Source organism: Aspergillus japonicus, assembly GCF_003184785.1.
Source record: "Aspergillus japonicus CBS 114.51 unplaced genomic scaffold BO86scaffold_1, whole genome shotgun sequence".
NCBI lineage: Eukaryota > Fungi > Ascomycota > Eurotiomycetes > Eurotiales > Aspergillaceae > Aspergillus > Aspergillus japonicus.
The window spans coordinates 549,699-565,928 of record NW_020291638.1 but is presented as its reverse complement, the minus strand read 5'-3'; the positions used below and the strand labels follow the sequence as shown (position 1 = coordinate 565,928).

The 16,230-nt window shown below is 53.2% G+C and overlaps 5 protein-coding genes across 5 annotated transcripts; 4 read left to right on the top strand and 1 right to left on the bottom strand.

The window, feature by feature from the left end:
- The first annotated feature begins 920 nt into the window (after positions 1-920).
- BO86DRAFT_3275 (uncharacterized protein) lies at positions 921-1,848 on the top strand. The gene has a single exon (XM_025668611.1). It carries the CDS (start codon positions 1,113-1,115, stop codon positions 1,659-1,661), a length of 549 nt encoding a protein of 182 aa, XP_025533344.1. The 5' UTR covers positions 921-1,112; the 3' UTR covers positions 1,662-1,848.
- Positions 1,849-2,708: 860 nt separating this feature from the next.
- On the top strand, positions 2,709-4,096 carry BO86DRAFT_424160 (TBP family protein; the record flags this gene model as incomplete). The annotated part of the gene is made up of 4 exons (XM_025675441.1): positions 2,709-2,977; positions 3,052-3,139; positions 3,221-3,635; positions 3,705-4,096. 4 exons carry the CDS (start codon positions 2,709-2,711, stop codon positions 3,719-3,721), a joined length of 789 nt encoding a protein of 262 aa, XP_025533343.1. The 3' UTR covers positions 3,722-4,096.
- A 338-nt stretch (positions 4,097-4,434) lies between these two features.
- BO86DRAFT_384546 (alpha-L-rhamnosidase) lies at positions 4,435-7,973 on the top strand. Its single transcript, XM_025670910.1, has one exon. It carries the CDS (start codon positions 4,824-4,826, stop codon positions 7,584-7,586), a length of 2,763 nt encoding a protein of 920 aa, XP_025533342.1. The 5' UTR covers positions 4,435-4,823; the 3' UTR covers positions 7,587-7,973.
- On the bottom strand, positions 7,882-9,209 carry BO86DRAFT_351198 (class I SAM-dependent methyltransferase; the record flags this gene model as incomplete). The annotated part of the gene is made up of 2 exons (XM_025669420.1): positions 8,941-9,209; positions 7,882-8,845 (listed from the first exon to the last, which is right to left on the bottom strand). Exons 1-2 carry the CDS (start codon positions 9,069-9,071, stop codon positions 7,882-7,884), a joined length of 1,095 nt encoding a protein of 364 aa, XP_025533341.1. The 5' UTR covers positions 9,072-9,209.
- A 1,142-nt stretch (positions 9,210-10,351) lies between these two features.
- On the top strand, positions 10,352-15,343 carry BO86DRAFT_405468 (putative ABC multidrug transporter). The gene is made up of 10 exons (XM_025674092.1): positions 10,352-10,520; positions 10,579-11,265; positions 11,327-11,871; positions 11,925-12,430; positions 12,480-13,086; positions 13,139-13,991; positions 14,039-14,245; positions 14,297-14,456; positions 14,523-14,962; positions 15,022-15,343. The coding sequence occupies exons 2-10, from the start codon at positions 10,612-10,614 to the stop codon at positions 15,118-15,120; spliced, it is 4,071 nt and encodes a 1,356-aa protein (XP_025533340.1). The 5' UTR covers positions 10,352-10,520; positions 10,579-10,611; the 3' UTR covers positions 15,121-15,343.
- Positions 15,344-16,230: the final 887 nt, after the last annotated feature.

Below are 16,230 nucleotides of genomic sequence, written 5' to 3'. Positions count from 1 at the left end.
GAATAAATAAATAAGCATCTGAATGCACAACGATGTGGCACAACGCGTCTCTAGTCATGTGGTCCATGTACATGCATGTACATGTACCATATCCATCTCCCCATCTACGGATTACTATACATAGTACTGTACTCCGTACTTCGTCCTCTTCATCTTATGCCGTGTATCGACCACCCCGAGTATTGAAACCCGATGGCAACAGTCGAGTAATGATGAAGCCTACTGTGTACCATTCTTTGCGATAGAGGCTTGGAAAAGGACACCTGGCCGGATTATGTAGGCCGGCTCAGAGACGGAAGGCATGCAGCATAGCCAGTCAGGAGGGTTGAAACCTGGAACGATAAGTTTGAGGGCTGGTTCAGTGCTGAGGTGATACTGGTCATGTCTGAGATTAAGATCGATTCGATAAATGAAGGTTCCCGGCCTAAAGTGACCAGTGCATCAAGGCTCAAGGCTGCAAGTTGACCGAATACCGATCGAGCTGGTGGATCACAGTTGGTGGTCTGAGATCCGGGGTACTGTACGTACTGTATTGCTCATAGGAGCAAGAAAGTACCATCGGCTGGAGCCTTGCCCTTGAGGCTTGTTGGAGGCGGCAGGCAACGCCAAATGAAAAGGGAGGACGCGTCCAGTCTACCGACCCCATGACGCGCGCGACCGGCTTGAAACCCTTCCCAAATTTTCCTGTCGCGGTCGGCCCAGCATCTTTTCCAGCCGGTTGATCCATCCTTCATCCTCCATCCTCCATCCTCCATCATTCTGTATCTTGATTTGATTCCTTTCAATCATAGCAATTCTCAGAACGCAAAATGTGATGAAAGGATAGTCGCAAGATGAATTCAGATCAGAAGCATCATACTCGACCGAAAATCCTTTTTTTGGGGCCGCGATCAAGGCAGCGCTGAGGCCCCAAACAAGCTCATGGAAAGGAACAGAAACCGGGCCAAGAGAGCAAATTTTTTTTTTTCCCTTCCATCTTTGCTTTTGTGGAGGGTTGGTTGCCAGTTGCTAAAGCGGCAGGACCGTGATGGCGGGCAGACGCGTTTTTCTCCCTCGCTATCTCCTAGTCGCCGAGAACAGCAAGCCGGCATGATTGGAAGGAAACGGAATGGATGGACTTTGCAAAAGTGGATCGCAGGAGGAACGCGGACTGGTCCAAATCGAGTGGCTGCAACCATGGCGCCGGTCGGGAAAAAAGAGTAAGGGGGGCGACAGCCAACGAGAACAGGTGCACGCCGGTGGAACTCCCAGACAATGTGTTTACCGTGGGTCCGCCGATCAACAAACCAGCGCTTGTGCTTGGGGGTTCTTGGGGGGTCTTGGGTGGTCTTGGGGGGGGTCTTTGCTTGGGAAAGCGAAAGTGGGCGGCGTTGGCCACCCTCCAAGAGCCGCTAGTGGAGCGTTCGGTCCATAGAAAAACACTGAAAACACTGAAAACACTAAAAACACACTCAAAAATACTTGTGCTAAAGCAGCCAAATGAGCCAAACCCATGGGTGACCGTCGCTGCTTTTGCCGCCTTTCGCCGCCGGGCCCAGCCCCCCCTGACGCCAGCTCCCCTTCTTTCCCTTCCTTTCCCTTCATCACCCACCCCCGGCTCCTGTGAGTCAGCCTATATAAAGGCCCAACCTCCCACTTTCCTGACTCTGTTGGAATTTTGAATCTGGTCTTGGCACCGCCCGGAAAGCCATACACACTCTTCCCGCCCGATATCCTCCCCCCTTCCTATCCCCCCCCTTATCCTCTCCACTCGTACAGTTCACAGAGCCGCTAAATTGTTAGCTGTCTCTACTGTTTTTCGCGCTGGTCTAAGATTCCCGGGAAGAAGTTCTTAGGAAGCCAAGAATTGGAAAAAGGTTGAAGAAGCTATTTTTTATACCTCTCCCTTTTTCTTTTTCTTATCTTACTACTACACTGTTTCAGATTCAGTTACTGAAACAGGAAGGTTGCAACCTCAGGTTCGCATCTTCATCGCTCTCTCTCTTTTCACATACACACGCACCTTCTCTCCAGACGCAGATAGACATCACCAATTCCAAAAAAGGAAAAAAAAAGTTTTTGTCTTTGATCATATCACGTGCATCGTGCATCGCACTGTCTTGACACTCCCTATTCACTCCGTGCTTGTTACCTCACTTCTGCAATAACCGCAGAGGTTGCGTCGAGTTGTTCCCTGCTCCCTAGAAAACACTTGGTTGTGCTTTTCTAGTTCTCATCCTCACCGTCCTCTCTCCCATCCTCCATCTGGGCTTCGTGGTACTACTTGATCATCATTCAGTCAGGCTCTTGTCACCTTGACTTGACTTGATTTGACTGGACTTGTGGGTTCTCGTTGGTTTTATCTTTGGCACTCTACCTCGAACCTCATTCCGTTTCATTCACCTGAAACGGTTCGTTGCTTGTGGGCAGTGTTGCTGTAGGGGAGACATTGATTTGTTCATCTCCCACAAAAGGGTACGTGACTCTTTCGCTGCCGTTGGGTGTTCCGGGTGTCCTTTTTTTTTTTTTCGCCACCCGACCGCCTTTTTAACTTGTCACCTTCGCAACCACCTCACTATCCATCCACCACCTTATCACTTACCTGGCCTTGCCTTGTCTGTCTTCCTGGACTGACTGAGATTATCGGTGCAGACTGTCATCCGAAAGCTCTCATCACCTCTTCAGCGTCGGCTGGTCTACGGCTCGAGTAACTCTCTACTCTCGTCGCGATGGATTCTCTCACAACTCATCCGGCCACTGCGCAGCAAGCCCGGGCCTTCACTTCTCCTGCCTCTCTGTCCTTTCCCGGTGGTGCTGGTGATCTCACGCCACCTTCCGAAAAAGACGCGCACATGGCGATGGCTCAAGGTGCCAACGGAGGTTTGAATGGTCAGCAGCAGGGAGCAAATGCCTCGAATGGCAACGGGGTGGCGCCCGCAACTCCCGCTGCTACTCCTGGTGCCAACACTCCAGGAAGCGGCATTGTGCCTACGTTGCAGTGAGTATACTCTTACTGTTCTCGTTCCTCTGGTTCACCAGATTGCTGAACAAGAATTTTTTCTATCTTTGAAGAAACATTGTCGCCACGGTCAACCTTGACTGTCGCCTGGACCTGAAGACCATCGCGCTTCACGCAAGAAATGCGGAGTACAACCCAAAGGTATTACTTTCCACATCCTCCTGAGCTGGGCACGTCAGGGGACATTGTGGCTGAACTGGTCTTTTTTTTCTCTTCCCATAGCGTTTCGCGGCCGTGATCATGCGTATCCGAGAGCCGAAGACGACTGCTTTAATCTTTGCCTCCGGCAAGATGGTGGTTACTGGTGCCAAGTCGGAAGATGATTCCAAGCTGGCCTCCAGAAAGTACGCCCGTATCATTCAGAAGCTCGGCTTCAACGCCAAGTTCACGGACTTCAAGATCCAGAACATCGTCGGTTCCTGCGACATCAAGTTCCCGATTCGCCTGGAGGGTTTGGCTAGTCGCCACCACAACTTCAGTTCTTACGAACCCGAATTGTTCCCCGGTCTCATCTATCGCATGATGAAGCCGAAGATCGTGCTCCTGATCTTCGTCAGTGGCAAGATCGTGCTCACTGGTGCGAAGGTCCGTGAGGAGATCTATCAGGCTTTCGAGCTGATCTATCCTGTGCTTTCGGGTATGCACTACTACATTTTTCTTCCGTCTCTGACGACGAGGTGACACATTCACTAACATGCGTAAAAAGATTTCCGTAAAGTTTAAGTCGGCCTTGTGGCTCGAACCAGGAAGATTACGCCGTCGCCTTCTTCCACCTTTCATCGACATGTATTAACAAAACTTTTCTTCGTCGACTCGCTGTGGGCGCTTCGGACACATCGCCCGTCGATCGATTAGTCGTGGTTTCTCTTGTTTCTTTGCGCACGTTACGATTCCTCATGCTAGCATTTGTACGGCGTTCTAGCGACTCGGTTTTTGCTACCTGGTTGTCTCTTTTATCAAACTCAAATCGTCTCACCATCTTAGATAGTCGCACACCGCAGATCAAGGGGGCGGTACTGTGCGCTGGTCGAATGGTTGCCTCCTTCTAATTACTGGTTTTTCTGTTCTTCGCCTTCGGGCAGCGTCTCATACATTGGGTCATACCAATGACGTGATGCTTTCAACCTCTGATTGCTTTTTGCTCAGTCGGATGGTTCTTCAACAACATCGCAGCACCAAAAAGATGGAAAAAAATTCTTTACTGTTTTAGATCTTTATGGAATGTTATGAAGTGGATGATTGTACCGGGAGAATGAGGGCTTCGGGGCTATGCCTAGTTTATGGCTGGCATAATTACGGACTCCTGGTTGCTATACAAAAAGAAAAGTTCAAAAAAATCCTGAAACAACTGTCCTCTTGTCTCAAGTAATTCGTGTCTCGTAGTTGTGTATACATTATTTCTGGAAGGTCTTGTTGCCGTCCACGGTGAGCACATGCAGAGTGCAGCAGCAGTTGCCGGCTTTGCGGGGAAGCCGTTCGCCTCCTCGTTCGGCATGGTCCAACCCGAGCGTCATTTCCACAACCCAGCCTCGCCGCTGTCTATGCCATAGGATCAGTACTTATACCAGCTCTCTCAGTTTATTCCGGATTTATGCTATCACAGATGTTGTGCGTATCGAACTGGCCATCCGGAATTCAAGGCGAGTTGTTATAAGATTCCCGACATTCCCCCTCGCCGTGCTACAGGCTTGTTTCTGTCGGTTATCTCGGGGCAAAAATGACGCGAGTTCTCATATGAAAGGAGAACCCTCTCCCTATTTGGACTCATGATCAATGATTTACAGGCTAGTCTTACTCCCATCCTCCTTTCACAAGTAACCTCAAGATGGCAGAAATCGTTGCCCTCGCGTTTGAGCACTCCCTGTCCGGCTTCGGGATCCAGTATGACGCGCCTCGTCTGTCGTGGAAGGCTACTTGTTCGAACAAGGGTATTCGCGATTGGATCCAAACCGCATATGAGATTGCCTTGAAAGCACCGGAATGCCACCAGGAGGACGAAGGACATATCTATCGAGTTGACAGCCCCGAGTCGACGTGGGTACCATGGCCGGGCCCTCCGCTGCGCTCACGCGAACGTAAGTTGATTCGCGTGCGCGCTCACGGCACCTGGACCGAAACGACAGGAGATCATGGCACTGAAGCTGAAAAACATGCTGGTTTCACTGCGTGGTCGACATGGAGCGGGGTGGAATGCGCTTTGCTCAGCCAGCAGGACTGGACCGCCGTCCCGATGGTTCACCCGGCGATCGGAGGCGACCAGACCCTCAGGCCGGTCGTTTTCCGGAAGACCTTCGAGCTCCCTGCCGACTTTGGGACTGTGGATCATGCGAGACTCTACGTGACAGCGCTGGGGATGTATCGGGTCTATCTGAATGGGGAGCGGGTGGGGGATGAAGAGTTGGCACCGGGCTGGACGAGCTACCACCATCGTATGGCGTACCGGGTTCATGATGTCTCTGCCGGGATCGCGGCTCGCAATGTGCTGGGAGTGGAGGTGGCCGAGGGGTGGTATGCAGGCCGCCTGGGGTTCAATGGTGGTAGACGGTGCCTCTACGGCGACCAGATCGGTGCGCTCGTTCAATTGGAGATTGTTGGCGGCGCCCGGAAGGATCACTTGTTGCAGGTCGTGTCGGACAGCAGTTGGAAATGCAACTTCAGCCCCCTCGTGCGCAGCGAGATCTATGATGGCGAGCTGTACGACATGCGCGAGGAGCTGGGGGACTGGCACGGCGACCCCGACTACCAGGAGATGACGACGGCGGCGGCGGCTTGGACGCCCGTCGTGACGCTGGCTTTGCCAGAGGCATCCTTGGTCGTCCCTCGAGCGCCCGCAGTACGGGTTACACAACATGTTACAGCACGGCGCTTGTTTACCACCCCGTCTGGGCGCTTGATTCTCGACTTCGGTCAGAACCTGGTGGGTAAGCTCCATGTGCGGGAATTGGCTCTGTCTGCCGATGCTGAGGTGAGATTCACGCACGCGGAGGTATTGGACAATGGGGAGCTGGGCAGTCGACCGCTGCGTCAAGCCAAATGCACCGACGTGATCGTTTCCTCCGGAGAGATCCTCAGGGACTGGTCTCCGAAATTTACCTTTCATGGATTTCGCTTCGTGCAGGTAGACGGATGGGACCCCCGGTCCTCATCGGTCTCTTGGCAGGAGAATATCACCGCATTAGTCTTGCACACAGACTTTGCTCCGACGGGGGATTTCGAGTGCTCGAATGATGCGATCAATCAGCTGCATCGCAACGCTCGGTGGAGCATGCGAGGCAACTTCGTGTCCATTCCAACCGATTGCCCCCAGCGGGACGAGCGGCTGGGCTGGACTGGTGATATCCAGGTCTTCAGCCCGTCGGCAACCTTCTTGTATAACTGCGAAGGAATGCTGGCTGACTGGATGGAGGACGTAGCTGCAGAGCAGCATGGCGATGGAGGAGTGCCCCCACTTGTCGTGCCGAATGTGCTTCAGCACGTCTGGCCTCCGATGCCGCAAGCTGTCTGGGACGATGTGGTGATCATTCTGCCGTGGAATTTGTACCAAGCCTCGGGTGATGTGGAAATCCTCCGGCGGCAGTATCCCGGCATGAAGGCATGGCTGGACCAGGGGGTTCGTCGGGGCGACGATGGACTGTGGGATCCGGACCACTGGCAGCTCGGAGACTGGCTGGATCCCCAGGCTCCATCAGACGAGCCAGGGGATGGACGAACTAGCGGCGCGCTCGTGGCAGATGCCTACTTGGTGCGCGTCACCAGAACCCTGGCACAGATCAGTCGGCTTCTCGGGCAAGAAGCCGACCACATCCACTACCAGCAAGAATCCGACCGACACCTTCAAGCCTTCCATGCCAAGTATGTGACTCCGAGCGGGTTAGTCACCGGCGACTCCCAAACAGCATATGCTCTGGTCATTGTATTTGGCTTGATAGATTCCGAAAGCCAACGTACAACCATCAGCCGCCAGCTGTCACGCCTGGTGCGTATGGCCAAGTTCCGCGTGGCCACGGGGTTTGCCGGCACCCCCATAATCCTCGAAGCACTCAGCGACAGCAACAATCTTAGTCTGGCCTATCGGATGCTGCTCGAGGATAAGTGCCCATCGTGGCTCTATCCTATTATGCAGGGGGCTACGACCATCTGGGAACGATGGGATAGCCTGTTGCCGGACGGGTCGATCAACCCCGGCGAGATGACCAGCTTTAATCACTATGCTCTCGGGTCTGTTGTTCAATGGCTGCATGAGACCGTCGGGGGCTTGGTTCCGCGCGAGCCCGGGTGGAAGATTGTCTCTGTGTCTCCTCAACCGGGCGGGCCTTTAACCTACGCGGTGGTTTCGCATGACTGCCCGTATGGGCGCTGGTTTTGCCGGTGGAAACTGGGCCCTTCGCAGGATGATGATGGCACGAAGGTGCTCACGGTCGAGCTCGACGTGCCTCTGAATGCAACGGCCATCGTTCGACTGGGCTCTGAGACGGGGGAACACAAGGTCGGATCCGGGCATTATCGGTTCCAAGTCCCTTTCGTCCCTCAGCCTTATCCGCCAGAGGCCATTGCTCCATTTATCACTAACCCAGGTCAGGGTCTCTGATCCATCGGCCCATTGTCTGTCGTGACTAGAAATCTGGAACGAAACTAGCAGAATTTTCAATGCAAAGTCTTCTAGCGGTACGATGTCTCGTACTTGTCGTATGCTGGATACGTCCTCGACGTCTACATCAAGGAGGATCCACTCTAACATAAGATCTCTAAATCTATCTATTGAACCAATATAACTCCGCTCAGAACCACTATAGATACATATAGTACATCCAGATCTACAAGCATAATCTACACCGCAAGCGTACCGCTCCCAAGACAGCAGCACAATATCATCGAGCCACACTCTACTCGGCCGTCTTTCTCGCCGGCCTCAGAACATACTTCCAAGTCGTACCAAAATGCCAGCGTTTCTCCTCGACGACCTCCAACCCACTCTCCCTCACAATCTCCCCGATATCGCGATTCCACCAACACCCATGCCGATCCGCATGGGCGGGGGCCAAATTGTCCAACACGCGATTCAACCACGCATAATGCGAGCGACCGTGCTCCAGCAACAGAATCTCGCCCCTCTGCGGATCGACCACCGTCCCCAAATGCCTCAGCGTACCCACGGGATCCGGCAACGAGCACAACCCCATCGTTTGCACGACCGTATCAAAGTATTTCTTGGATTGACCAGCGGCCGCCGCCCCGATAATCTCGGGACTCGGCCCCGCCCCGACCGCCGCGGCATCCTCCACGCGAAACTCGACCCTTTTTCGGACGGCATCGTTATTCTTCCCCGAATACAGCTCCTCGAACTTGCGGCGCGCCATGTCCACCATCTGGGGACTCAGGTCCACGAACGTGACGGACCGGCACCCGCGCACGCCCACCGCGCCCGTCCGCTCGTCGACGATGCCGCGCCGCGGCGGGCCGAGGTCGTAGTACTCGATGTTCCGGCCCGTGCCGCAGCTGACCTCGAGGACGTCGCCGCGCGCGCGGCGGCAGAGGTCGCGCCGCTTGGCGCCCAGCCGCATCAGCTTCTCGGACATCTCGACGTCGGCGTCGAAGGTGCGCGCCGTCGTGTTGTAGCGATCCGTCACGTTGGCCGGGACCGTGGCGGACAGCGTCTGCGAGTGCGTCACTTCGCGTCGGTACGAGGCGTACAGGTACCCGATGTAGGTGCTCAAGCCGAGCGCGCTGACGCCGATAACCGTCATCACGCGCGGGCTCATCCGGGTCGTTGTTGAGGGCGGGTGGTGGTGGAAGTCGGTCAGCGTGGGGTGCGCGCGTTTGGAGAGGGCCGGGGTGTATTCGGGGTGGCTTTTGAGGGGGTTGGGTTAATTTGAGCTTTTGCTTTTGGTGTTCTTGGGGGAGAGATGATAGTCATGGATAAGGCTGGATTAGACGTGCGTTACCTTGGGGCTGGTGCTTTCAGCTTGTTCTTCGCGCCGGTACGGGGAGCAGCGTTGGCGGGCTTCGCTGCTGCTGCGGCTGCTGCTCCCTTGGCGGATTTGAGCGTGGCTCGGCCTACACGCGAGGCGCTCATGGTTATGATGTTATTTTGCTATGTGGTGAGAGTGTAAGGCCCAAGGGAAGGGAGAAGAGTGTCGTGGTTCACGCCATGAGGGGGGTCACTGACCGGGTCGAAGGTCAGGTCCGGAGAAGTTGCGGCGGATTGCGGCGCGGGTGTGGTGGTGGTGGTGGTCGGGGAGAAATTGAGAGATACGCCGGAGCGGAAGCCAAGAAAGAGACCGCCGCCAGTTGTTGGTTAGTCCTCGCCGAATGTCACTCCGTCTAGTGCGGCAGCTCAGCTACCTAATCACCATCGCTCAGCTTTACACAAACAATATCAGGACGGCGGATGCGACCATCATTCTACCCTTCTTGCTTCAAATAGTTTCTTTCTTCCTTGATGTCCTTTCAATTGCCGAAAAGCTGAAACCGCTCGAACCTCGTGGTCCTTGCTTGGCATATTCGCGTCAAAGACAAGTTCTGGTGCTTTGTCTACAATGACTGTCTCTTTCAAGCTGTCCCCACTGACAGGATGAGGATCACGTCAGTCCTGTCCACACTACGGCAGGGAGTCTCTGTGAAGAGACTAACGTTTCAATTCTTCTGTAGAAAAACCATGGAAATACGGATACACGTGGCTAAGACATCACAGACACACCGGCTTTCTACCCGCGCTAAAAGGCGTACGTAACAGCATGCCAGGGTGCAGATTGACCCTTCGGATCTCCCTGAAACGCATGTCTTCTTTATGCCGTCCGACAGACCAAGGGTCAAGAGCTGCTATCGCCACGTGGTCGATCGGTCGAGACTTTGCCTTATCACGGCTCCATCATCGCTGTGATGATCTGTGACGGAGATCCGGTCAATTTCCAACCCTTGGACACCCCATTCATTGGAATAGCCGGACAGCCCATCCCCTACAGGCTGGATTTATCAGCGACCATGATGACCCTATGGTTCGCGGGTCCAGGTCCCTCATTCCGAGTGGTCTGGCCCTGACGCCAGCAGAAAATGCATCTGATTCGCGCTGAAACAGAGTTCGGAATAAGGCTGGATCAGACCCCTGAGCGAGAGAGCTCGCCATTCTGGATCGGGGGTTCGAGTTAGGTCATAATGGGCAACTTGTTCAGGCACGGTGGACCACGCAAATTCTAGCGCAGCCGGCTATAGATCAAAAACACTGCATTTTCATATCCGTGGACCATCGGAACCATGATAAGCAACGCCTTCTGTGGATCAATCCCCCATATAAACCAATGAGCTCGTTGGAGAGCTCTGACCGGTGGAACGGGGCGGCTTTACGGATATCGGCTTTACGGATCTGCGGATATGTGCACTGGCAGTAATTGCGTATCGCATATGCCACGCAGGAAGCCAATTCATAATAAAAGAGTCTGAGCTTCCTCGAGCTGTCCAAAGGTGGTTTCAGCTACGTCTCTGGATCTGACTGAGTATTCGAAGCTCCATGGACCGTGATTCTTAGGTATGGACTCTCCTGCCAAAGCTATGGCGGATATACTGACCGGGACACCCACCCACAGATAGCTACGACCTGATCGGACCTATCAGCAAACATGGACACATCATCATCCTCAGCAACGGTCGACATGGAGTCTGGGGCCTCCGATATCCGGAAGCGCTTGACACTCACATTCCGAGATGTCAGCGTGAACGTTACCGCACCTGATGCGGCCCTTGGCGAAACACTATTGTCGGTGGCCGACCCGCGACAAATCACCGGCTGGTTCCAAAAGAGCCGGCGACCCAAGCGGACAATCCTGAAAGAAATCACTGGCCAGGTTCGACCGGGGGAGATGCTCTTCGTTCTCGGTCGTCCCGGTTCCGGCTGTACTTCTTTTCTCCGAGTGTTGTCGAACGATCGCGATGCCTTCGACGAGGTCGTGGGCGAGACCCGGTACGGAAGTATGGACCACAAGCAGGCAAAGAAGTATCGACAACAGATCATGTTCAACAACGAAGACGACGTGCACTTCCCTACGCTGACGGTCAATCGAACGATGAAGTTTGCTCTGCGGAATAAAGTACCTCGGGAACGGCCTGAACATCTGCAGGACAGGAAGGCATATGTGCAAGATAAGCGAGATGATATATTGGACTCCTTGGGAATTCCGCATACGAAGAAGACTCTGGTCGGAAATGAGTTCATTCGAGGTGTCTCTGGTGGCGAACGGAAACGTGTGTCATTGGCGGAGATGATGGCTGGTCAGGTATGGTCATGATTGTATCGCGACTCTGTGGATTGTATTGCTAAGAACCTTTCTTCTACAGAGTCCTGTTCAGTTCTGGGATAACCCAACTCGAGGCCTGGATTCAAAGACGGCAGTGGAGTTCGCTCGCATGCTCCGACGCGAGGCAGACCAGAACGAGAAGACGATCGTGGCTACCATGTACCAGGCGGGCAATGGCATCTACGACCAGTTCGATAAGGTTCTGGTGCTGGCCGATGGTATGGTGACTTACTACGGTCCGCGGGCGATGGCCAGAGCTTACTTTGAGGACATGGGCTTCGTTTGTCCTCGAGGTGCCAATGTCGCCGATTTTCTCACCTCCGTCACCGTGACCACGGAGCGCATTGTGGCTCCAGGCATGGAAGGGAAGGTGCCCAATACTGCAGCTGAATTCGAGGCCTACTACCGCCAAAGCTCGATTTGCTCTCAGATGCTCGAGGACATCCAGCCACCAGAGAAGCTGGTTGACGAAGAGATCAACTTGGCCAATGCAGTGCTGATGGAGAAGAGAAAGCAGCACATTCCTCGGCCCCAGAGCGTCTACACGGCGGGTCTCTGGCATCAAGTCGTCAGTTGCACAGTTCGGTGAGTGAAGCTGAAGAATGATCGAACCCGAGCTGGTACTGACATCGATCCAGCCAATTTCAAATCTTAGCCGGTGATAAACTATCTATCATCATCAAGGTGGTATCTGCTATTCTCCAGGCTCTTGTCTGTGGTAGTCTGTTCTACAACCTCAAGCTTGACAGCTCTTCCATCTTCTTGCGACCCGGTGCTCTCTTCTTCGCAGTTCTCTATTTCCTGCTGGATGCCATGTCGGAAACAACCGCGTCTTTCATGGGTCGGCCGATTCTCTCGCGCCAAAAGAGATTTGGCTTTTACAGGCCAACAGCCTTCGCGATCGCCAGCGCCATCACCGATGTTCCTATTGTCTTAGTGCAGGTCTCGTGCTTCTCGTTGATTCTGTACTTCATGGCTGCATTGCGGATGGATGCTGGCCGCTTCTTTACTTACTGGATCATCGTCGTTATTCAGACGCTGTGCTTCCTGCAGATGTTCCGAGCAATCGGTGCTCTCTGTAAGAAGTTCGGTAACGCGTCGAAGATGACTGGGTTTGTCTCAACAGTATTTTTTGTCTACGGAGGTATGCAACGGAAGCTCGCGTCCAATGAACCAAGCTAACCGGGGCGCAGGTTATCTCATTCCCTTCGAGCAGATGCACGTCTGGTTCCGCTGGATCTTCTACCTCAATCCCGGTGCCTATGCGTTTGAAGCCCTGATGGCCAACGAATTTGTCGGACTTGAATTGGACTGCGTGACACCTGATTATATTCCTTACGGATCTGGCTACCCGGCCGGTGCCTCGCCTAATCGTGGTTGCACAGTCAAAGGAAGCACAGACGGTGTGATTAACGGCGCTGCTTACATTCGGGAGCAATACAGCTACTCCTTCCATCACATTTGGCGCAGCTTCGGTATCATTGTTGGTTTCTGGGCATTCTTCATCTTTCTCACTTCGCTGGGCCTCGAACTGAACAACAACCAATCTGGCTCCTCTGTGCTCCTGTACAAACGAGGTGCCAAGTCCAAGGTAGCCGATGAAGAGGGATCCAGTGCTTCCAAGTCAGAGGGCAATGCTCTTGCGCAAACAGGTAAGCAATCCACTTTCACGTGGAATCATCTCGACTACTATGTTCCCTTCCATGGGGAGAAGAAGCAACTCTTGCACCAGGTGTTCGGGTATGTCAAGCCTGGTAACTTGGTGGCGTTAATGGGAAGTTCGGGTGCTGGCAAAACCACGTAAGCTTGATGACTACCCATGTTTACAGATACCTAGCTAATGTGATCTCAGATTGCTTGATGTGCTTGCTCAGCGGAAGGACAGCGGTGAGATCGTCGGATCTATTCTCATTGACGGACGACCTCAAGGTATCAGCTTTCAGCGGACTACTGGGTACTGTGAACAGATGGATGTCCACGAGGGCACAGCCACCGTGAGGGAGGCTTTAGTTTTCTCGGCTCTGTTGCGTCAACCTGCCAGCGTGCCACGTGAAGAGAAAATCGCCTACGTTGACCACATCATTGACTTGCTTGAGCTCAGTGATATCAAGGATGCTTTGATCGGTGTTCCGGGCGCGGGCCTCAGCATTGAGCAGCGCAAGAGAGTAACCCTAGGCGTTGAGCTTGTGGCCAAGCCGACCTTGCTGTTCCTGGATGAGCCGACCTCCGGCCTGGATGGGCAATCGGCCTACAACATTATCCGGTTCTTGAGAAAGCTCGTTGATGGTGGCCAAGCTGTGTTGTGTACGATTCATCAGCCATCCGCAGTTTTGTTCGATGCTTTTGACTCGCTCGTTCTGCTTGCGAAGGGAGGCAAGATGACCTATTTCGGAGAGACTGGCGAGGACTCACAGAAGGTTCTTGATTACTTTGCGAAGAACGGTGCTCCTTGTCCACCTGACGTGAACCCTGCTGAGCACATCGTCGAAGTGATTCAAGGCAACACTGAAAAGCCGATCGACTGGGTTGATGTCTGGAGCCAGTCTGAAGAACGTGAGATTGTACTCCGAGATCTTGAAATACTTAACAAGGAAGCCGAGGCGAACTCGACCGGAGAAGAGGACCACCATGACTTCGCCACCCCCGTCTGGTTTCAGTTCAAGATGGTGCTCGAACGATTGATGACTCAGTTGTGGCGCTCACCGGTATGTATCGGATGTAAAGCCAGACAGCTTGGTGCTAACGATCGCAGGATTACATGTGGAACAAGATCATTCTTCACGTGTTCGCTGCCTTGTTCAGTGGCTTCACTTTCTGGAAGATGGGAGACGGCACTTTCGCACTTCAACTGCGCCTGTTTGCTATTTTCAACTTCATCTTCGTTGCCCCGGGCTGTATCAATCAGATGCAGCCGTTCTTTCTGCACAATCGCGATATCTTCGAGACTCGAGAGAAGAAGGTAAGTTGCAAAAGCCTTCTCTGCAGCCGACTCCGCTAATCTAGCAACTAGTCCAAAACCTATCATTGGATAGCCTTTATTGGAGCCCAAACCGTCTCTGAGATCCCGTACTTGATCATCTGCGCCACACTGTACTTTGCATGCTGGTATTTTACTGCTGGATTCCCCGTCTCGGCTTACATCTCGGGCCATGTCTACCTTCAGATGATCTGTATGATTCACCCCTATCATGTCCCTCTTTCGTCAGCCCCAAGCTTGGACTAACCAATGAACCCAGTCTATGAGTTCCTCTACACATCGATTGGCCAGGCCATCGCTGCCTACGCGCCTAACGAGTACTTCGCCGCCATCATGAACCCCATTCTCATCGGCGCCGGCATGATCAGTTTCTGCGGTGTCGTCGTGCCCTACGACCAGATCACGCCCTTCTGGCGCTACTGGATCTACTACCTGGACCCCTTCACCTATCTCGTCGGTGGCCTTCTGGGTGAAGTGCTCTGGGACGTGAAAGTTCAATGCAAGGCGTCGGAATTCGTCCAGTTCAGCGCCCCGTCCGGTCAGACCTGCGGTCAGTACATGGCGGACTTCATTGCGAACAACACGGGCTACCTGCTGGACGCGAGCGCGACAGGCTCGTGCTCCTTCTGCCAGTATTCGACTGGAGCGGACTACGCCAAGTCGTTCAACTTAAAGGAGAAGTACTATTCCTGGAGAGATGTGAGTTTCTGTCTGTCCTAAGCTTGAAGATGAAACATTGACTGACCTTGTTCTTGTAGACTGGGATTACGGCGCTATTTTGTATCACGTCGTATGGGTTGGTGTTTCTGATGATGAAGTTGAGGAGTAAGAAGACGAAGAGTGCGCGGTCGGAGTGATTTTTTTTCGATATTTCGGAGAGATGCAGGTTAGAGACTGCAGGGGTTGTTGTGGATCTACTTATGGGATTTGGAATGTTTGGTTGGAGATAATAATGGCTGGTGGAGGAGCGAGAAGGTGAAGAGTGCTAGGCGGGAGTGACACATTCAAGGTCATGCTTGATTCTGTTTTGAGTTATAAATGTTTCCTTGGAAATAATTGTGGTCGGTTGAGATGAAGGCCAATTATATATAGACTAGATATAGACTTTTTTTCAAGAAGCTTAATAAAGCTCGTTCGATTCATTTTGAGCTCTGTTTGTGACTTGGAGAAGCATTTGTACTTTCAGTCAATATGTTAGGATATGTGTTGACTGTTGAACATAATAACTTTCAGAGGGAGTTTCCTATCATTTGTGATAGACGAGATGTGGCGACAGGAGTTCGTAGGGTTAGATTGCGCTAGGCAGCAGAGGTTGATGCCCGACATTTCAGGCTCCGGGCGGCAGGCTTCCCTTCCACCTTCCATCTCAATCTCCTTCTCAACCTCTTCCTCAACCTCTGTCTTTCGTCTATGTATGCGCGATTTCTTCACAGTCGGCATCTAGGATACACAACTCCGAGCGCCACATAGAACACAACGGACCAAATCCAGTATATGGAATCACTCGCGTACCATTGCGGGGACCACGTGGTTGGCCTGGCTAAACGGGGTTGCATACGGCAATTACGCTGCAGCGCCTGGGGATGTCACAGCCCATGCAAGCCTCTTCAGGCCGGTACTTCATTGTGACCAAGGAGCGAGCAAACTGCAGAAACTGGGGCATGGGGAAAATCAGCCCATGCCTCGGCTATTCTCGCCCCATGCGTTGCCAATCTGGGGACGGTTCTTCCCCATACGGCCAAGCTGACGCCCACGTGAGTGCAATTAGCCGGCGGCGGACTGCCGTTCCTGTCAAGGAACTAATCCCTTCATTTCGGACTCACGTCGCCTCTGCTCTTGGTATACCACGCGGAGGTGGCTAATTGTGAAGAGCCCCTACGAGATTGCTGTCGGGATGCGGTCCGGAAAGCCGTCGTGCTCATCTGAGCTCGAGGAAACAGCTTCACGATCTTTCTTGTCTATAGATC

What these genes read in the sequence shown, in the direction of transcription:
- BO86DRAFT_3275 (XM_025668611.1), top strand. Translation starts at nt 1,113, where the DNA reads ATGGACTTTGCAAAAGTGGATCGCAGGAGGAACGCGGACTGGTCCAAA.
- BO86DRAFT_384546 (XM_025670910.1), top strand. Translation starts at nt 4,824, where the DNA reads ATGGCAGAAATCGTTGCCCTCGCGTTTGAGCACTCCCTGTCCGGCTTC.
- BO86DRAFT_405468 (XM_025674092.1), top strand. Translation starts at nt 10,612, where the DNA reads ATGGACACATCATCATCCTCAGCAACGGTCGACATGGAGTCTGGGGCC. An exon ending in AGTATTTTTTGTCTACGGAG is followed by an intron (nt 12,431 to 12,479) that starts GTATGCAACGGA and finishes ACCGGGGCGCAG; the next exon opens with GTTATCTCATTCCCTTCGAG. An exon ending in TCGGGTGCTGGCAAAACCAC is followed by an intron (nt 13,087 to 13,138) that starts GTAAGCTTGATG and finishes ATGTGATCTCAG; the next exon opens with ATTGCTTGATGTGCTTGCTC.